Genomic DNA, 23379 nt, shown 5'->3' on the forward strand with positions numbered 1-23379 from the left:
ACCTTCACTGTAATTCATACCTGGAGATTGTTTCGAACAAGGTATTGTCCTACAAGGGACAATATAGTGGACTTGGACTCTTCTAGGAAGGCAATGTCTCGTGTGCTTTCCCCCCTCCCAGGCTGCCTAATTCTCTTGATTTGAATCCCATCAAACGTTTGTGGGATCATGTGAAATGTAGCATCCGCCAGTCGACGCCATTGTCTAGTTCTGTCGCTGACCTCAGAGACGTTATTCTGTCTCTGAGGTCAGCGACAATTCTATTGGCATTGTTATGCCAATAGAATAGCAGCGCAATCTTTTTTTTTTCACGATATTTTTTCTAGGTTTAAGAAGACTAATTTTAATTTCTAGTCTATTTATTATCTTTCTATATTCTTCTGCTATTTTCTCAATTCTTTTGTCTTCTTTTGTTTCCTATTTCTCATCTTTCTAATCTAATAATAATAGTCGAATTACTCATCCGAATATTCGACTGATACAACAAAAATGTTCATAAAAATATTACTTTTATAACTGTGAAAACTATTACCTTCTCCTTCGGTAGCCAATCGAAGCAATCCTTGATGCTGTGACCTTTAACCCCAGCTGCAGCTAAGCGTAGAGTATTCATGACCAGAGGTTGTTCTAGGAATACGATGTAGTTCTCTGTCAGTCCGAAGCTGTGATAATAGCTGAAACACGTTTTCCAGCTGGATGGAATGGTAGTCATAATTCGAGCTTGTCGAAATGCACGTGGGCCTAAAGATGGCAAAAGATTAATAATTAATTAGTGTACGATAATACAACGACCGTGAGGCCCATACGGGCAGGTAGGTAGGTACGGCACCATCTTATGAAACCAATATAATACTATCGGTTGTAATGCAGTTTTGTTTGTAAATTGCGTATGCTTTCCTAGCCGGTTTGTCAGGTTGTGGAATTGTGGAACGAAAACCCTGCTACCTACTTAAGAGACCAGCTAAAAATAATAATTGAAAAAAATGACAATTAATAACTAAATCAGTGTTCTGATTTAGTTCTAGGAACACGTTACTATTAAAATTAAGCGAGTTGATCTATAATAATAGTAATTAAATTTTAATTATAAAAATTAAAAAGGACCATTTTAATTTTTAAAAATGACCATTAATGAAGTAAACATAAACATAAAGAATATTGCCAATGTTCTGTGTCCTGCAACAAAGATATTAAGAGATTCTGTAATGAGATAGCTCTGAAAATGACTTTCAGAAAGAATAAAACGGTCGTGCCATCTACAATTAATTTCTGTGAACACAAACTAGCAATTAAAGTTTTAAACGTAAGAAATATATTTTTCTGAATGTACGTACCGGCGACTTCTTTATCTTTTTCACATAATGATGGGATTTCGATAATGTGATATTTTAGACCCGTGATAAAACTGACTCCAAGATTATACACCGTGCCATCACGACTTCGATGGGGATGGGCACTAGCGACGTTTACGGACACAATTTTGCTGATATCCACCTGCCCAGAAGAACAAATATAAATAAATAAATAAATAAATATAAATAAATAAATAAATAAATAAATAAAATATATATATATACACATACATACTTATAAGCTCTGTATTACTAAAATCTTCGTATTTCTAGCCTGGCTCCCACTGATGAGACCTCAATAAAGGTCGAAACCGGTCTGGGTAGTGGCCCCCCCTTGCCTTTAATACAAAACATTATACATCTCCTCTAGGAGATGTGCTTTGCATTAAGGGTAAATATTAAGATTAGTGATCAGAGCTTATACTACTTTTACCATGAGTTGCCTTGGTTTTGCAACTGCCTGTAGGATCAGCTAGACTTGCAACACTTGCAGGCGCAAACTGGACTTGTTTGTCTGTTTGTTTACTTGGGAAATGGAGTAAAACCAGATGCTAGGGTGTGCAATATCGTAGGACATTTGCAGGAAAAGAGTAATATACTTTCCAGCAGTATTCGTTATAATAAATGAAATTAATAAATTGAAAAACTTTCACGGATTAGGAATTAAGTCCCTGGGTTAACTCCTATGCACACACCGCTTATATAATGAGGTTGCCACACACACATAAATAATATATATATATATATTATTTATGTGTGTGTGTGGCAACCTCATTATGATGGGGAGTGAGGCAAGTCCACGTCCACGTCGTGCTCCCTGGGCCCTTCCGTAGGATACACTCCCTACAAGGATGCTAACGGACCTCTGTGAAGAACAACGGACAAATCAGTGGAAGAGGATTTGTATCCCAACAGTGAAATGTGCGGAGGAATCTTCAGAGGAGCAGACCTCTATAAACAACCCGGGCTCAGCTGGCTCCGGCTGTCAGTACCCGGTCAGGGCCCCTACCTAGGGTTACAAGGAAAAATAAAGGATTCAATCCTCTGGCAAAGGGAAGCATCTTTGTCAGTACTGACACAAGGTTGAAGTCTCATGATGACGGTAAAGCTTGTGATTAGAAAATTGCAGATGGCAATACAGTTTATTGTGTACGTCTGTAATACTGCAGAGCAGAAAGCAAATGGAGAAACTACTGCTCTATTCTCTCTCCAGACTAACCACCATGGCGAGCAAATCTACACAAATGGCCCCGAGTTACCGGCGTCCCTTAAATGGGACAGGGGTGCGAAGAATCCCCGGGCTCAACATGGTGCGCTCAGTAAAACTGGGAACTGGAATGTCAGAACCTTGTATGAAGCAGGTAAGTTAAGAAATGCTATTCAAGAAATGAAAAGACTTGAAATTGGAATTTTAGAAATGAGTGAAGTTAGGTGGCCAGGATTAGGCAAAACTCAAGTCAATGACATGACAATGTATCACTCTGGAAGTTGTGAAAACAACCATCAAAACGGAGTTGGAATAATAATAAACAAAGAGATCAATAAGTCACTGTTGAGCTTCATCCCTTACTCAGATAGGATGATGTTATTAAAACTGAAAGGACAACCACTAGATGTTAATCTTATACAAGTCTATGCCCCTACTGCTGACAACAGTGATACCGAGATTGAAGAATTTTATGATCAATTAAAAGAACTAATGAAAAATACAAAAAAGCATGATATTAACATAGTCATGGGTGATTTCAATGCTAAAGTTGGGAAAGGTAGAAGTGGAGATGTAGTTGGCGAATATGGACTGGGCACAAGAAATGAGAGAGGTGACCGTCTTTTTCAGTTCTGCCAGGAAGAGGAGCTAATAATCACAAACACATGGTTTAAGCTACCACCTCGAAGATTGTATACTTGGCGATCACCACAGGATAATAATGGGAATATAGTCAGAAACCAAATAGATTACTTACTAATTAATCAACGATTTCGAAGTTCTATAAAGAGTACAAAAACCTATCCTAGTGCAGATATTGCTTCTGATCATAACCTACTGGTGGCAGAGTTACAACTTAGACTGAAAGCTATGCTTAAGAAACATCAACGAAAAAGGTTTGATTTGGGAAAATTAAAAAACACAGAGATAAGAAGCAAATTGAGTCAAGATCTGAATCAAGAGCTAGCACTTATCAAGAATGATGACATCATGAGGGTTGATGAATCGTGGGACAAATTGAAATCTGTCTTCATAGAGAAATGTACCAATACCTTATGTCCTAATAGAGCAGTAAAAAAGAAAGATTGGATGACTGATGAAATTCTTTCTCTCATGGATCAACGCAGATCATATAAAATTCATAATCCAACAAAATATACAGAGGTTCAGAAAATTATTAAACACAAGATCAAAAAAGCAAAAGAAATCTGGATGAATGAAAAATGTAAAGAAATAGAAATTCTACAGGAAAACATGACAATTTTAATCTACACAAAAAGATGAAAGAGACCTCAGGTATATATAAGAAAAAACAATTCTGTATCCTTCGAAACAAAAAGGGAGAAATTATATCCAAAAAGGATGACAAAATACAAGAATGGGTGAAATATATAGAAGAACTCTTTACTGATGACAGACAGAACCCAGAAAATACTTATGAACATATGGAATGTCCATGCATTCTAAAATCAGAGGTAGAATGTGCATTGAACTCAGCTAAAAATGGTAAAGCCCTAGGATCAGATAGAATACCGGCAGAAATAGTAAAGTTATTAGAAGGTGACAACATTAACATATTAGTAAAGCTATTTAATAAGATCTACGATACAGGCATAATCCCTCAAGACTGGTTACAGTCGACCTTCATCATGCTACCTAAAAAAGTAAATGCGAAAACTTGTAATGACTATAGAATGATCAGCCTAATAAGTCACGTTCTCGAAATGTTTCTGAAAATAATTCAAAAAAGAATATACAGAAAATGTGAAGACACCATCAGTGATACCCAATTCGGCTTTAGAAACAGCTTGGGAACAAAAGAGGCCCTTTTCTGTTCTCAGATCTTATTTCAAAAATGTATTGACCAAAACAAGGTAATATTCATTTGCTTCATCGACTTCGAGAAAGCATTTGACAAAGTCCAACATGCTAAAATGATTGTACTATTAAAAAGAATTGGATTAGATGGTAAAGACATCAGGATCATTAAAAACTTATATCGGAACCAAAAGGCGTCTGTTCAAGTTGATGACATTATTACAGACTCCATTAACATCAAACGAGGAGTAAGGCAAGGATGTATGCTGTCACCTCTTCTTTTTAACATCTACTCAGAAGCCATATTTCAAAAAGTCTTGGAAGGAAGAAAGGAAGGGATTAGTGTAAATGGTGAAATCATCAGTAACATCCGATATGCCGATGATACAGCTCTTCTGGCTGATAATATTCAGGATCTTCAAAATCATTTGGAGCTAATAAATGCAGAGAGTGAAAAAATGGGATTAAAAGTAAATATCACCAAAACTAAATTCATGGTCGTTAGTAAGAAACCAATTCTTAATTTAGCACTTTCTGTAAATAGGAAACAAAGAGAAAGAGTGGCAAAGTTTAAATATCTCGGATGCTGGTTAAATGAAGATTACAATCCAGAAATGGAAATAAAAGTTAGAATTGAAATGGCAAGAAAAAATTTTCTCTTGATGAAATCAACACTGTGTAACCGCAGTTTAAACTTAGAGCTTAGAGTACGCATGGTTAAATGCTGTGCATGGTCTGTACTGCTGTACGGTGCAGAAACTTGGACCTTGAAGACAACATCAATAAAAAGACTTGAAGCCTTTGAGATGTGGTTATACAGACGAATGTTAAAAATCCCATGGACAGCAAAAACGTCCAATCAGGAAGTACTGAAACAAATGGGGAAATCACGTGAACTTTTAGATACCATAAAAAGAAGGAAAACTGCATATCTTGGTCACCTACTTCGTAATGAAAAATATAAGATACTTCAATTGATTATAAAAGGGAAGATAAATGGAAGAAGAGGACAAGGAAGACAAAGAAAATCTTGGCTGTAGATATCAGACAGTGGACTGGTATGAACTCTGAGAGACTGCTCAGAATAGCTGAGAATCGCTCAAAATTTACCAAGGTGGTCGCCGACCTCCGATTGGAGATGGCACTCAAAGAAGAAGAATGAGAATGATACAACTAGTTTCCGCCTTTTACAACCTTCTTAAGGTACCCACTAAATGTAGAACATAATAATAAAAATAATAAAAATTGAAGTTACAAAAAACTGAGAATTACAGGCAAAAATGCAACACATAATTGACACAAATCCTGAATCCTGAACATTTGAACAGCAATTTGAGTTACAACATCCCTGATAGCCATGCTGCAGTTGTTCAATACTGGCGTTCACGAGAACTCGCAAGCTCGCATGCAACAAACAATAGCGCGTTAGATAGAACAAAAATACAACGTTTTTGTGTGTTGCATTTTTGACTGTAATTCTCAGTTTTTTGTAACTTCAATTTTTATTATTTTTATTATTATGTTCTACATTTAGTGGATACCTGAAGAAGGCTGTAAAAGGCTGAAACTAGTTGTATCATTCTCATTAAAACTTAATATTTTATCTCCGTTTAAAGTCATTAAATATTTATTCTTTAAATATATATATATATATATATATATATTGGTCCATAATCCTAACAGGATATGTTATTGTCTGAAATAGTATGGGTTCTGTGTTCGATTTTATTGAGTTTACAGGACGAAAAACTCGAGTTTCCCGGAGGAAAATCCCATTTCCCATGCCAAAGACCGACTAACTCGGGAACCAGTCGAAGAAAGGCTTAGCAAAAGTTCCTCCAGTCGGTGACTAGACTCTCTATTCAACAATCAGCGATACTATCTTCGTGCGGCCTAGCACAGATGCACTGCTTGGAAGGAAGTCAACGGACATATTCCCCATGGGCAAGGTGCGTTGTGCCATGTAACAAATCACGTGTTTTTAGCTGGTATAAATTGGAGGAATATGATGTTCTCAAGTCAGTGCAACTGTGTTTGGGTAAAACGGCTGTGAGAAGGGAAATGCCAGCGTTTGAATCAGTCTTTCTGATAGGATGCATGTTGAGGGCCTATCTGTTTTTGGTAAATTGTCGACAAACTGGGCAATCTCAATTCAACAATCAGCGATACTATACTTTGATGGAAAACACGGAGTCAGCTACAAGTGCTACCCACAGTCGACCATCTACTAAGCTCACCGAACGTGACTATAGGGAGCTACGAAGGATAATTATGAAAAAACCGTTATTCGTTGATTGGCACGTGGAAGGCGGAGTTCCGGGCATCGACAGGAACACGAATCTGCACAAAAACATTCAGAATCGAGGCTCACAACATGGGTTTCCATGGCCCATGATAGGACGCAATATGCAAACCCCATATTACCCTAACTAACATGCAGCATCGTCTTCAGTGGTGCAAAGAGCATTACAGTAGGAAGTACAAGCTGGGAAAGCTGTGTTTTGGAGTAACGATTCACGCTATACCCTCCACTGAGCAGATGGACGGGTGTAGTTGATGTCCACTGAACGCCTCTTATCAGAGTGCATAACCCAATTATGAAATTCGGAGGTGGATGGTATGGTCCTGTTTTTCCTCATTTGGCCTCAGACCTCTGTTTGTTGCCATGAACATTGAACTCAGAAAGCTATCTGAACATTCTGGACAATGCAATGCTTCCTTCTTTGTGGCTACTACAATGCAACGCTTCCTACTCTACGGAACTGACCATTGTCTGTATCAGCAAGACAATGCATCGTGTTATAAGGCTGCTGCTGTAACTGCTTTGTTTGTGGACATGAATGTCACCACACTTGACTGGCCTCCAATCAGTCCGGATCTCAACTCTATTGAGCATCTGTGGGATGTACTGTAACATCGGGTGAGGTCAAGGGACGTCCGCACAACAACAGTTCAGGCCGTATTCCATGCCTACAGGAAGAATGGTCCAAAATTCCCATCGATTGCTATGGTACGCTTGTGGAACAGCCATTGCTGTTTGTTCTATTCTAGTATTGGTAGTCACTCATTAGTGATAGTTCTCTTGGTGGCAGAGAAGTTGACTGTTAATGACCTCATACTCAGATACTGAAGTGAGAAAATGAAACAGGTCAATAATTTGATGGTAAGCACATCAAGTTTTTTTTTGTTGTTTTTTTTAATTAACTATATATGAGTTTGATTCCACGTTATAATGTGGATGCAAGCTGAGTATAATATAATGCAGAGAGGATAAAGAACAGGTGCTAGTTCAGAAGCACATATCTTGATTACAGTTGGTGATATACAATCAGCACAGAAAGCTGTGACATCCTGATTGTTTAATATTCTTCTGATGCTTTTCTGAGAATAAAGCTACAAAAAGCATTCTTGCAATGTTCCTGGTCATTAGGAGGTGGTATGCTTCGGTCATCTGTGCAGGAGTTGGATGAGAATAATAATGTCAGGAAGGCAACGTTATCCTTATGTGATATTTTAATGCTATCATCTGAGTGACAGAGGGATGGGAACACAGTTGGATAGAAGTCGCACCTAGCAGTTTTTGCGAGAACCCAGACAGCACAGCTATCACTGCACTACATATATCCTTTTTAAAATTAGGCCCTGTTAACGATGAATTTGAAAGTGTTGCGGACTTCATTGTACAATGTAATGAAGTTGACATTTTTGTTTCAAAGAGCTACGATAAGCTTTTTTTTTCTTGGATTATCCTCGCATATTTCGGAAAACCAAGACTTGGATATTCGGTCGGAATTTTGAACGGGAGTGAGAAATGAAGGTCTGCATTTTAACATGAATAATTTCTATTATAAAATCACACGTATCCGGTCTGGAAAACGAAAACAGTAGTCTTATCATAGAAATGGAAAAGTAAAAGTATCGGAGATCATTCCATTTGGTATTGTAGCAGTGCCATAGGACATGAAGTTGTGAACAGCTAAGGGGAAAGCGTTCCACTGTAGATGAAACTTAGATAGGATGGTTATCTGAATTACCAAGAGAGGCAGTAACCTCTTCAATGTATCTGGAAGGGGAACGGATTAAGAAAAGATCCGGTATTGGGTGAGTGGTAAAGATTGTTATTTTAGCTGGGAGATAGTGGAATTGAAAAAGAGAGAGAGAGAGAGAGAGAGAGAGAGAGAGACAGACAGACAGAAAGCCATATGGAGTTAAGTACAGCAAATTAATCTAATGGGTGTTTCACTATACATACTAATCATATCAACACGACTAAGGCTATGTGCCTTATATTATATGCGTCAATTGCTGTGTGTATTCCCTGTTTGTACCTATAGAATGAATCTGTTTTAGCCATAAAACCGTAGTTTCTGAAGCCAAAGTCTTATCTTGTGAAACATTAGCTTTCAACTAAAGTCAATTTCATTTGTAAAGGCAGACCTGGCATTTTTGACTGAATTCGAATGAAGGTTTTCTAATCTCATGGAGCACTTTATTTCTTTGAACTACGCCACCTGAGCGCATCATGTGGTTCAGTATATGCCTAATATTAGAAGAAAGAACAATGAATATGCTATGATTTCACATAAATAACCAATATCTAGGTATCGAAGTTTTAAAACATTTTGATGGGGTTCAAGAGTTTTAAAATTTACAAGCCTTATGCTTGAGTTGTCTCATCATTTCATTACTTTAAATGACACGAGCTCCGTCCACAAATATTAGTGTTTAACATTAAACATTTCAGTGGCCTAACAGCTAACTGAACATGTTTTTAGAGTTCCAAGAAATGACTCACCTTGTCTGTGGCTATGAGACTCTCTGGATCAATTTTCCATACTTGACTTGTTTCGGTGGTACAATAGAGTTCGTCCCCCATAGGGTATATATTTCCCATTCCATTATCTGTCATTTCTATTGGTATCAGCTGAGAAAAAAACCTGTGAATATCAATCTTATTTCAGTTTTCTGACGATGACATTTCAAAAAATTAAGACAAGAACAGCTAATCAAAATGGTTGACAATAATAACAACAGACACTGAAAGAAAGTGGCTTTCAAAAGAGCAAAATATTCTCATAATCTTACCTAGAAAATACGTTCTTACAAGGATCTGGATATGCTCGAGTGCCAAATTCGATAAAGACGGGCCTTTTTACCACGGACAGTTTTTGATAAGAATCTGAGTCAAGAAACCTTGCTTTGAAGGATACCTATAGAGTATATCATCATAATATCTACAGTTTCATATATTGAAATGTTTAAGTATTGTTGTGCATATATGCACTGTCTTAAAGAGTGAATTATATAATTGGTCAAAAAAACGACTGCGATACTAAGTGCAATTCTAAACTTCTCAGTTTTAGGATTGGTTGCTTTACCAAAAACAGCAAAGACTAACATTCTGCAATCAAAATTTTAAACATATTTTGCATATAACTGACCAGGACTTCTCCTCAATACCCTTGAATATCGAGACCCTCTGAACATCTCACAGGTTTTCTATCCCTAGTGGAAATGACGAAACTTCGGAAGTCCTGAAGTTTTATCAGACTTTCTGGTGATAGAATGTCCCTAGCATGACAATCTTGTGCCACCACATTTAAAGATGCTCGCTCGATTAAGAGCTTAAGATCTATGATTGAGAGAGGGAAGCATCGTATATCCAAGATACCATCGCGTTCCAGTAACCATTCCTGGACGATACATAATAATTCCCATACATGTGATTTAACCAACCGAATACCTTGCTTGTGATAGATGCTTCTTCCAGGATAATATGCGATCGTACACGGAAGAAAATACTGTGTACGAGCACTCCCCTGCCATTGCTATGCATTGTTTGACAAACATGATGGATTCGTGCCTTTCTGCCGTTGAAATAACACGAGTCTCAATTTATCGTAATATATGACCTTTCGTAATCTTCTAATGTCCTATCCTAGCTTAGCCATAAATACTTATTTTTTTGTATCCCATTCCGAATAGTGTCCAACGCATGATGCAATCTAATATTTGTTCACAGTTACTAATTGGTTGTTTCAAGTCATTTGACCAATTGCAGTACATCTATTGGGCTTTACAATCATGTCATTCTTTCACTGTCTCTCGTAATGATTAATTCTTTCTTTCTGCCATGTACAAGATGCTGATATTTTCTGTTCATCACACCATTTCTTGTACACCAGAAACACTGCTGAGAGTAGTAATCCTGGTCAAAAAAGATCATAATAAGAATACCTTAGAATTCTCATTTCCTATTTAACGCAACGTAGATGATGACTTAGTCCATGATTACATGGATATTCTCTTCGAAAGACATTTACCACCTGTTATACTCGTTGCTTGCTATGTCTTTCTTTAGTCGCGAATCTTATGTCGATTTCCATTTAATATGATCATGTTTTTAATATTTTGGTCATTGATGTATGCAGTAGCGCACTCAGGATTTAATCTTAGAGGGGGAGGAGGGGGAAGAGTTGAGTTGATGATTTGAGAATGCACGCTACGCATCGCATGCGACCTATGACTGAGCATCTGCAATGATCGCTAATTCATAAGTAGTATAGAAATAGAAGACACGACACAACATAAATAAAATAAAAAATGAATTTTAATTAAGAAAAGATTTTTGGAAAATTTTCTAGTGTTTTTTCCTTGTTTCTTTTGGGGGGAGGGCCCCTGCCCCCTCCTCTGGGTGCGTCACTGGATGTATGGGGAAACCAAGAAATTTAGATAAGCTGTTGGCGAAATGGCATTTAAGACATCATACTTTTAAGTACTAGTGAGAGCAATAGACAGAATTCAGAATTTCTTAATTATTTTACAAATTAACTCGTAAAAGTATAAGCATTGTATTGAAATGATAATGGAAAAGCTTAAGATATATTCTGAACAGAATGAACAGTTCGGAAAAACACTAATTAGTAAATAATGAAAAGATGAACAATGCTTAAAATTAATTATTAATCTTAAATAATGTATTACTGTTGGAGGTGTTGATAAATCCCAGTTAGGGAGTTCCTCATAAGGGCATCGTCATATACCTGCGTCTGCACTATGAGTTATATTGCTTAAAATCTGACACCAAGTTACCAACTGCTGTTCTTCAACTACCAAAATCTTTTAGTAAAAACAGTAAATGCAGTTTAAAAAAAAATATATCTCGCATCAGTTTCGTGGCCACGCCCATTGAAAATTCCCTGTGCAATATTTTAAAAAAATAAAAGAAAAAGAAAAAGAAATAAAATTTTCTAACGTCTTCTTATTCCCAAAGAAAGAACCTACAGTTCTCAAAGCTGTAAATAACTTTTGGAAATTGATCCGCAGTCGGTCTCCTCCCTTCGCAGTTACAGAAGTCGAGTCCATGGTTACCGATCACTTTGGAGGTATGAGGGAAAGAACAGAGAGAGAGAGAGAGAGAGAGAGAATATGGAAGCCACCTGCTTGTACAGATAATAAGCAATATCTTACACTCCACCACTTGATAACAGTGAACTATAAGGTGATAAAGATTCTCATATTTAAATATTAAAAAAAAAAAACTTGTGGATTTCTGTTTCTTCCAATGACCCAAAAAATGAATAAAAAGCTTGATTTTTTTTTATTCTGTTTGTTGAAGAATTTATTAGACATACAGAATAACTTATTTCATCAACAGTAGAATCTGGGTTGAGAAACTGTAAAAATAAAATAAAATAAATTTTTTTTTTTTAAATCAATGCATTTCCAATGTAGTGTGAGTTATCCATTTCAGGGTCTGTACTAGAACTTAAACTTTCCATAAGAGCATCACGAAGTTTCCTACAAACTAATTGAAAGCCGTTTTGTTGACAGTTAATGCACAAGTACTTCAAGTGCACAGTATGAGCTCTCTTCTTGTTATTAAGCGATTGTTCAATTGATTTATGCACTTAAACCGTCATGTTTTGGTTGCATCCCGTGATCTGACTTTTTTTTGTTATTTGTTAGTAACAGTAACAATCTCAAGGAAACTCTTAGCATTCAGGTATCAAAAGATCTGAAATTAGATGGAATTTCCTGTTGTATAACGTCATTGCCATTCATAATACACCTTTTTTTTTAAGTCAAATTATAATTTCAATTTGATATCGTGCAGTCAATTGAAAATTCTCTGACATAAGTGACCTTGTGGAAATAATCTTTATTGTAATGGGAAACTTTCATTGTTTGTCGATGTCCATCGTTTATCCTTATCATACAAACTTCCTTATTATTCATACCTTTCTGAAGGTTGCGGCCTTGGAACATAATAAATGAAAAAAAATTGACTAGGAGGAAATGATAATAATTAAAATATTCTAACACGTGAGTATAAGAAGTCTTCCCTAAATTATATAATACTTTTTGTGGAATAGGAAGGGGGGGGGTAATTTTTTTTTTCATGAGCCCGTTTTGTTGGGTTGAAACTTTTGTATGACTTCTTCATTTGAAAATTATTAAGTGAAATAACCGAATAAAAATCAAATTATGCTCCGAAAGGTTTATATGAAAAAATTGCTTGTACTTGAATATTATTCGAATTTTAACTTGCCTTTCCATCTTCTATAGAGAACTGATATAAAAACGCACATCCATCGAACCAGTGGTTAAAGTGAAAATCCTCGATATCCCATTTGCCAGGTCCAACTCGATATAATCTTCCATTGAGCCACGTAGGGATGGTCCCTGCAGAATAATAGTTACTGAATTTAGTTCGATTTCCTCAAGCAGCTGAAAAATTATAATTTTTGTTAATGTGCTATTCGACAGGTTCCTATCTAACTAATTAAACTATTCAAGGCCAGTCTAATCATGTAAATTAGCTTCATAGAGTAAACGACATTATTTTAGACATTATGACATCCGATTCTTTGTATAATTACAGCACAAACGCGTTGAAAAGGAATATACATTTTACATACAAGATAGAGTTGCACTGCATAGTCACCAATTAACAGTGAAACTGTTCTTTGGTATACATTCGAATCGATTATGCTTGGGCAAGAACAGATACTACACATGTATTTTTATACAGTTGCTCAAGAACAGAAACTACACATCTTTTTACTAGATCAAGAACTGATACTACACATACTTTTGCAACATCAAGACCAGATACCACACATTCTTTTGCACAAGAACAAATAATAAACTCTAATATTAATTATCAGAGACTGAAATGTTTGTACAATATTTACAAAAGCAACATTGTTATATTTTATTTCAGGCTTGGATTTTCGTCCTTCTGTAGATAAATAATTCCCACATTCTGTACAGGAATGATTCAGAATAATTCTTGGCATATACGCGGGAGATCAAATTTCTTCTTCCATAGTTGGCCGGGTCGTTAGTGAACAAGGTAATGTGTCTTTCCTCCATGTGAAAGTAATCTATAAATCATATATAGGTAGGTACCCTCCCTCGATGAGTCTTTGCACTCCCTCGAGGTGTTATGTAATAATAATAATAATAATAATAATAATAATAATAATAATATATGAATTTACCTTTTTCTTTTAAAAACGAAATGTTATTTAAGAATATGGTAATGAAATATTACTAATATCAATTCCAACCTGAACTGACATTGCCTTATTTTTTTTCATCCAGCCGATTCAATAAGCCGCAATGGGATACCCAATGGGATACATTTTTTCCTTTTGCTTTTCTTTCTTTTATTTTGATAAAAATAAGGACTGATATACCAATAGAGAGCTATTGTAGCATGACTAATAACGTAAAGTTTACAATGGTCGAAAAATACCGACCATCGTTACAACAGTTTCACGATGGTCTTTTGATATTTACTTAAGTGAAAAGTTCAGTAACCTAGCGAAAAAGCCACAACGTTTAATATGGTATTTCAAAATAGGAGACTGAATGAATATCCCACCATAAGATGACAGCCGATCCATCTGCTATGACCTTTCGTTCTTCAAAGGTATCTTCAGTCGGTAATAAAGATAAACGAAATGTTATCACTGGGTAAAATGACTTAAGTGACGTATATCTTTCTAAAATTATTACTTTTAGCATGGTCTTCCCGGTTAATTGACCAGGGAAAGGTCGTAAGTAAGCGACATTTGGAACGAAAATTCCCTTCGTCTGAGCAGTTATGTTGAGTAGAATTTAGCTTTTTATCTGGAGAACTATTGGATCTACCGCCTCTGCAACATTTTGTGTTCTTCTCCCATTCACTATGGGAATTGGGACAGTAGACTTTTTTTGAAGGAAAATTTTTAGCCAAATAATGTTCCCTTTTTTTCCCCTCTATGTCTCGAAACCATTTGCAGCAGAAATACTATTTTACTCATTCCTTTTTTTTTTTTCAAGTATTTTTTTTTTTCAATCGATAAAAACATCATGATGATAAAAATAAAGTCGCTAGTCTTGTGGTAATATTTTTGTCATAGTCAAACATATTTTAATATTTTTTGTATACCTTAAAAAATTCATTCGGAGATGATCGCTGTAAATGATTTTTGACAAGAAAATGTTTGGATGCTGAAATTCAGAAGCAAAATGAGAAAAGGGATTAATTCTATGAGAACTGCCACTCGAAAACTAAGTTAATTACTGAATTAAATTAATTACTTAAAAACTGAATTACTATAATAATAATAATAATAATAATAATAATAATAATAAATGACTGTATTCTGTTAGTTCTCTATATAATAAAACATATTCATGTGATGATTACGATGGATATGAATTAAACACTCTCATGCCAACAGTAGATTCTGCCTGTTTTCGAAGGAAATATAAGCTAGCCATCAGTAGCTGAGTGGTAAAATTGCTCTCTGCTACTTCGAATTATTCTGCCCTACAATCCACAAATGCTTTTTCAAACTGAAAAAAAAAAAGAAGAAAAAAAGAAAGAAATTTTAGAACCAGCGAAACAGCTAGTGTGTGTAATGCAAAGTTAGAATATAAATAAATAAGCAGGCTTTTCTTTTCGTCTGCATTTTTCTTGTTATTTTATGACGGTTATTGGCTACTATACTGTTATTACATATACTCTAATGCATATGAGTACATAAGATATAAATAGATTTAAGCTCTCTAGTATTGCTTTTTTAAGGATAAGAACTTAACTGAAATTGAAATCAATATAATATATTGATTTCAATATATTATATTGACCTTTTCTCTTTTTGCATACGTTTTCATCATTCTTGAATTAATTTTTTGCAAAATAAATTAGATCAAAACAGGTTTTATAATCATATTAAAATTTAAAATTATATTAGCATCACATTTAAGCTGAAGTGAAATATGATGCTGTCACAGGGATTGTGGGTGTTAACAAGTTTTTAGAAATAGTGAACAAAACTTCTTTCTATTAGAACACGTTTTTAGGACATTTACCCAAGCCTTAGACTTAATGAAGGTCGTGAAAAATGACCTGTTTTTTTCCATTGTCCTAGTTATCTTTCCTTCATCTCCTGTAAACTAGTACTGGGAAATCCATGAACAGGCAGCACGCTTTAGTTCAATTTATTGTTTCTCTTCATTCCTGGCTTTGTCTTTGTCTGTTCATTCCTGGCATGGCGTAGTCATAGTTCAAGTCTTTGACTTGAACTATGACTGCGACATGCAATAATTCTTGGCATATACGCGGGAGATTTCTTCTTCCATAGTTGGCCGGGTCGTTAGCTTTATTAAAATTCCTATCTATACTTTGTTCTTTCATCCTTTTTATATTGTCGATGTTCGATAGATCAATTTTATTTACCATATTTTATTTTAACCGTTTTATTTACCTTTCCTTTCTTTTAATGTAACAAAATGCAGCCATTACAGCAATTTCAGAACTATAATGACGTCACTAGGAGACATCTCTCCTGATTGGATCAAACTTATATCCACATTTCCTGCTATGGAACTTTATCTAGGTTAAACTAGTGGTGTACTTCCTCTCTGAATATTAAGGAAGAAGCAGGAAGTTGTTATTTTCCTTTAGTGTTTGTTGACTTTTTTTTTTTTTTTTTTGACGTAACGGAACCTGAAATATTATTTTGTTTTTTACTGGAAATCAGGTGGAAGTCAAAGTAATGGCACACACAAAATGATAAATTATTTTTATTGTGTCTGCAAGTTTTACTTTAATTAGTTACAAAGAAGTGATAGGGAAAGGATGACATTAATAAACTCATATTCATTGTGGTATATAAGGAAGTAAATTGGAGTTATCGAACAGCATTACAACGTTCGTAATAATGTTTTGTTATTGGAGGAAATTGAGTACTTTAGGCAATGGTGATTATTTTGCTCTTTTCCCCTCGCAAACTACGATGTTTCAGTCCCGAGTCCTAAGCTTCTTGCTTATACTAATAGACATTTCCTTGATGCATTTGCAGGAACAGTATGTCCTTCGGTTGGGAAGGACCTATCTACTTTTAGAGGATGCGAGGATTCTGTATGTAGATATTTTGTAGACATTTTTCAACTGAAGCTGGGATAGCTGCTAAGGGCTATTTCACATGGACCCATTTTTGTTCCTCATAGTAAACGAAAAGAACGTCACTATGCGAATGACGCTGAAACAAAGGAAATTTGACATTCAGAGATCAATCAGTTTTCTCAGTTTATGATTGTTTGACTTATCAAGTCATAAAACTACTATATGAACAATTCTAAAAGGGGATTGAGCATTGATTCCATTACCTCTCCTCTTCTCAAGAACCATCTTAAGAATCCAAATATATTGAAAGTCAAAAGTGTAAAATTAATTGCGTGATAATTGTTAATTTTCTATCAGAGTGGTATCCAAATATTTTTGTAGCTAAATTGTTATTTTCGAAGCTGTAGTCGAATAAAACATTAGTGGCCAAACTTCAAAATGGAGATAGAAATACACAGTAGAATTTCATACGACTTATTCTGCCTATTTTTCGGATTAGTTTTAATGCTTTTAATCTAAAGAAAGCACCACCAAAAGGTCTAACAATTATCACTCAAAATTGAGAAGACCTGGATGATTAGCCTATCCAAATTGAAATTGAGCAATGGATCAAGCAATAGAGCGAGTATATATATATATATATATATATATACACTCGCTCGCCTCTGATCCTTATAAGGACTGTCTTAAAGGGGCGAAGCAAGAATGCTTTTCATCTTCCCCGTTATCAGTAGAGGACAGTGTAGGGATAAGGTGTTATTGAGCTATTAAAGCTCTGATCATGGCAGGAGGGTAATAGCAATAGTCGAACATCACTTAGAACTTCATTGGCTACAGCATTGCTATCCATTACCCTCCAGGGGTATTAACCACCATATCCCACGGTCGATTCGCAACCCGCTCGCCTCTGAGCCTTGGGATCATTCCATACAACCTCAACTTATGGTAAAAATAAAATGGTGTATTAATATATTATAAATAACTTTGAATCTATTAAATTAAACTAAACAATTTTTTTAAAATTAAGAGATTATTATAATTTATAATAAATTTATAATTAAATATACTAAAAATAAAGGAAATTAGGCTATTTCAGCTCTGTCTTTTGGAAGATCGTTCATTACATACTGTTTTTTTCATATCATATATAATTATTTTTCAAAAGGCATCTTGAATCTTCTAATACGGCCGTTACATTCATTAGAAAAACAGAATTGGAAATTCGGTTTTTCTAATGAATCGTAATAGTGATTATGATGTTCTGCAAATATGAACATTTACAATTTAATATTTACAGCAAAACAATTAAAATTTAAAAAAAAAATGCTGTAGCAGTTTTCGAACATTATTTTCATATTATTAAGCATCTATTTATTATTATTACTTTTTTTTATTAAGTATTCTATGTAATAACCAATACTAGAGCAGTGTGCCCTCCCATGATGAGTTCTTGGACTCCCTGTAGGTGTCATGTAATAATAATAATAACCAATAACCATCGTAGAACCATCCTGAGTTTTATTCTAATTTTTCTGAATTTCGAGGTTAAATCACGTGTTTACGGGAGGGGGGGGGTAATATTTAGAACCTAGAACCAGTTGGAAAAAAGGTCTCAAGAGGTATATCTGGTTGGCGACTGGAATCCTCACTACAGACACTTGACGTTCTTTTTCGATTTAGCGTTGCGCAAACCACAGCGTTATCCAAGGACATACAGATATTCATCTTTTAATGTGCTTTTTTCTGATTATTATTATTTTTTTTATAATACATATTAGTGATGCAGGTCTCGATCACCATAGTTCATTCTTACCGAACTTTATAATGAATAATGCTAAAGATAAAAAAAAAAGATCATTTTATAACACTTAAAACAGTGGGATGGTCTGGAGTAACAACCCCCTATGTTTATAAATAAAATAAATTGCTAAATCATCTAACACGCTTTATTTTTTATGTTTCCTAAACTTCCATAGTTGAGTTTCAGGTTTAGCTCAAAATTTTACATTCATATCTGAATCTGCCTTGTTTCTCTGTACAAGCACAAAAAGTGACGTAACTACACAAAACTACATAAATAAACAAAGAAATAAATCGAAATATGTGAAAAAAGCTAATAATAATTACCTAGAGATTATTAATATAAAAGACAATCTTAATATTTCTGATTATAAATAATCCGAAATAAAATTAAACAAATTCACTAAGCTTTTTAACGTTTATTAATTTTTCCAAAAATGGATAATTAACAGACAAATTTTGAGATTAATTTCGAACTGAATGTTATTTAGACAATAATTTAAATTATTGTTTTAATGCGAACTACTAGTCAGAATACTGACATTTTGCAACTGCCTTTATAAAGTGAAATGTTACTGTTGTTGCTCAATTACAAAGAAAACATTTTCATCCCCTCCCCCTAAAAACAATTCTGTATATCAAGGTTGTCCAGCCTAGCCCGCTATGATTTTAATGAGGTCTGTGAAAATATATGCAGAAACTTGCTCAAAAACATTTCAATGACGTCAGACTACCAAGCACGCATTTCAAGTTGTTTATTCCTTTTATTTTATTATTTTTTCCTATCACATTTTTGTCATGCAATTTTGAGAAAGCTTTTCCTTATATAAAACGATAAAAAAATCCAAATCAAATGATCATCTTCACTTGCAAATTGATGTAACATCTTGGAAACCTCAGTTAAAAAAACCGATTTGTTAGTAATATTTTTGATAAAAATCAACGAAAGAAGGATGCGACATTGAATTAAAATCTAATCAGATGAAAAGTTCGCATGTCCATAGAACGAAAACAACCTTTTTGAGACCAAACATCCTTGATAAAATTTTGCATTTTCCTGCTTCTATCTGGTAATTTATTTTCATCTTTTCCAAGGTTAGTTCTGCATCGACTGATAACAAAATACGTAAAAACCACTTCCGATATACATAATTTCCACTGGAGTCAGTGTCTGCCTTTGTGATTGGTTGATTGTGATAGAGAATGTTGTGTCGTCTAAATAAAAATTTAAGAGCGATGTCAGACGGAATTAAATAACACACCGAGACGATTTACCACATCTCACATATTCTTGGTGATGCCAAAAATTTGCTGTGATTTCACTACAACACATTCTTTAGTCTACTGATGAGAACAAATATGGAGTGTTGAATAGCGTCAGGCAAAAATATAAGTTTGTAAGATATACATGTACATGATTTTAAACATTACTTTCATGCTACGTGCCAATAGCATTTCGTAATCCATTGAGATATTAATGTGCTCAGTCCTAATATGCCACCCTCTGTACATTTTATGGTAAATTTGAGTCAAGAAAAAGCCCATCTCACTTGATGGTTTTCACATTTTAGTCCTATCCGTTGTGCAAAAAAATTAGTGGATTTAACCAATCACATCGCTACTTACACTTTGAAAAATCTTTATTTTCGATCTATATATATATATTACAAAGGTTTACAAAACCCCCTATATTTTTTAAGAAATATAATCATAATTGTAGCTTTTCGTACATAAAAAAAAGTTATTTCGATATCAATGGTTTCATAAAATTTAATAAATTCGTCTGACAGCATAATGTCTTTTTCTTGTCACGCAAAATTTCTTCATAGCAAGCTAATGATTTTTTTATTCCTTGCATTGTGGCTACATTTCGTTCCTCGTTAGAATCTATGTCCTCCAAATCTGTAAACCTTTCTTTTATGATTGTTCTTACTGTGGATTCCTGTAGATCGAACTTCTTTGCTAGCTCATAAATTTTCATTCCGCCTTCAAAATCCTTTACAATGTTGAGTTTTGTTTCCAAAGTCAATGTTTTTCTTTTCTTGCTAGCTGTAGAAGAATCGGACTTGCTTCTTTTGGATGACATTATTATTTTTTATGTGATAAAATTTGTATCAAGAACATCACATTAAACAATCGCAAGGTTTGTAGACCATAAAAATCGTGTATGAATGGAGACCGCGCGAAACACGTCAGTGCTTGTTCACAGCATGTGCGACACGGGCGAATGCGGCTGGCTCCTGAAAGATACGACTAATGGTGAGGCGTGAAGCGGGACGGGAATACGTACATATAAGAAACCGCGTAACTCCGGATTCGCGTAAGTCGGGGTATGACTGTATATATATATATATATATATTTTTTTTTTATATATATATTAGAATAACCAAGTTATTTTATAAACTTGGTTATTTTAACTCCTAATCCCAAGTATGCAAACAATTAAGTTTGCGCCTGAAACAAAGTTCAAGTCTAAAGATGATACAACACCAGGGCAACTCATTGTAAAGGTGGGTAAAGATCTGATCACTATTTTTAGTATTTTCTCATAATGTAAAGCACATAAAAAAAAAATATATATATATATATATATATATATATAATTATTACTCTTTTATCCTAATCAATAAAATAAGTTGCCTCAAATGTTTAACTTCTGTTACTACTTCACATAAAAATATGATATAAAGGAACTGGAAGAAAAATTGAAATAAAATGCAAAGAATTTTAGAAATTAACCGACCTGGTAAGACGAGTGGCAAGCGTACCCGTTCGGCAAGCATAATGCTGTGGGTTCGAATTTCCGTGGGCTTGGATGAGACCAAAGCCCTGCTTATTGGAGTCCTGAAGTGGCTTGTAAAAGTTCCATGTTTGGTATCTAGAGGTAGGGTTTTCAGAATATATAATTTATAAAAGAAAAATAGAAAAAATCCTTAGATCACTCATGGTATCAGAGGTGGTATAGGTTTGCAAATAACCTTTTGTGGGAGCAACATAAAAAACAACAAAATAAAAAAAAATTACTTCTCTTATCCTACACTTCGGCTCCAAGACCAAACATTAATTGTAAAAAAAAGTGGATACAAAGAATTAGCTATCTCTGTTTCAGAACCTGCTACCAATCTACCAAAATTTGCTGTGGTGCAAAGAGAATCAAATGCAGTCTTTTGTTCTCTTTACAGGCCTATAATTACTTAAACTTTAAAGCTGTCTAATTGGCAGTAAAGAATCCAGCGACGCCTGCGGATTCGTTCAAGGAAGACATAATGGAATCCCCACACGGTTTTTATTTTTCCTTTCTTCCTTCAACTGGTCTGAATTGCTAAATTTAGTCTGTTATCACACAAACCTCTATAGAAGTAGGTCTTGAAGTGCATATTCTTATTAAAATCTTTATCTTAAAATGTTTAATAAGCCCTTAATTCGAAATTACTGGTAATATTATTGAAATGAACTGAGGATATGTCTTCTGGAAGCTTTTCATAGCGTAATGAATTTTAATACGTAAGCAGAGAAGGATACTACAATTCTCCGTTGAACCCTTTCTATGACTACTAGACTTGCAAGAACACTACTAAGATTAATTAAGAATTTAATCACAATGACATTTGTCAGAACTTCTTTCAAGTTATTTTCATTGTCTTTTTTTATTATTTTTAATAAGATGTCTGTTTTTCCTTTATCTGTCAGTCCCAATCCAATTGATAGTGACTGCTGCAGGGCTTCATGCGGGTATTTTAGACATCCGCTTGTCAGTACTCGAGGAAAGTTTCATACGGCTTCAGAAATATTCTCTTGGGGCAGCCGGAAAAAAAGCAACTAAAACCAAGAGAGTTTCGACGAAACGATTTCGTCATAATCGCTCTTTTTCTTTTGAATATCTTTCGAAATTAGTGGGTGCACTAATTTCGAAAGATACATTATATGTAACGAATATAAAAGTTATTAAAAGGATGTAAACTTTCACTTAATTCCTAATCAGCAGTTATGAATTGACTTCTGGGACCGAACGAAGCTTTTCTAGTACTTAACTATACTATACATGAAAATAAAGTAATACAGGAAACCCGTACGTTGCTTTGGGTTTCCTGTATTACTTTATTTGGCTAAACAATCAACTATTAACTACTATTAACTTATTATTTACCTTCCTCTAACATTAACCTTAACGTTTTCTATACAAAGTCATATAAGGATCTACGAATTTTTAAATATACCTTTATGCGATAAATGTTAATTTTAAATTGACCTCTTATTGTTATAATGGGTACTCCTCACTACAGACAGAATGCCCTTGCTTTTCGGTTAGAAAGATGTAGGTTCAAATCTTGTTTAGGACATGAGAAACCTTTATAAGAGTTTTTCAATCGAAGGTGAGTTAGCTAATCTCCTACATAGGTGGTAGGGTTCCCTCTTACAACACAGACAAACCCTCCAGAAAGAAAAGTGACAGATGACATACTCCACTCTTGCCTAATTGCCTTTACAAAAAGCTAAACAATCGCAAAAACTGAAATGGTATCTAATACTGACTAATATTAATAAAATTAATGACTAATAAAACTAATATTTTTAACAAGATTAGGACTCTTTTAACAAGTAAGGAAAGAAGCCATTACTTGTTAAAAGGGCTAATATTTCGTCTATAGAAAATTTTATATTCGAATAAATGAATAACATTGAAACCATTAATTGATTACATTACAGGTGCATTAAAAACGATAACTGCAAAATAAATGTTAAATAAATGAATAGTACGCAAGTGTGTTTATGTTTTTGATCTGCGTGTGTTTGT

The 23379-nt window shown here is 34.5% G+C and overlaps 1 protein-coding gene across 1 annotated transcript in view; it reads right to left on the reverse strand.

Moving 5' to 3' along the window:
- Positions 1-23379, reverse strand: part of LOC150109326 (retinoid isomerohydrolase-like) — a 60113-nt gene that overhangs the window by 18465 nt on the left and 18269 nt on the right. The window contains exons 2-6 of the mRNA XM_090407445.1: positions 12929-13062; positions 9463-9587; positions 9173-9314; positions 1335-1494; positions 533-741 (exon numbers count right to left, since the gene is read on the reverse strand). Of these exons, the coding sequence (XP_090263571.1) occupies positions 533-741; positions 1335-1494; positions 9173-9314; positions 9463-9587; positions 12929-13062 (770 nt within the window). The remainder of the gene's footprint in view (positions 1-532; positions 742-1334; positions 1495-9172; positions 9315-9462; positions 9588-12928; positions 13063-23379) is intronic.

This window comes from Typopeltis vanoorti, chromosome 2 (genome assembly GCF_054136105.1).
Source record: "Typopeltis vanoorti isolate ZY-2024b chromosome 2, IOZ_Tvanoo_1.0, whole genome shotgun sequence".
Classification (NCBI taxonomy): Eukaryota; Metazoa; Arthropoda; class Arachnida; order Uropygi; family Thelyphonidae; genus Typopeltis; species Typopeltis vanoorti.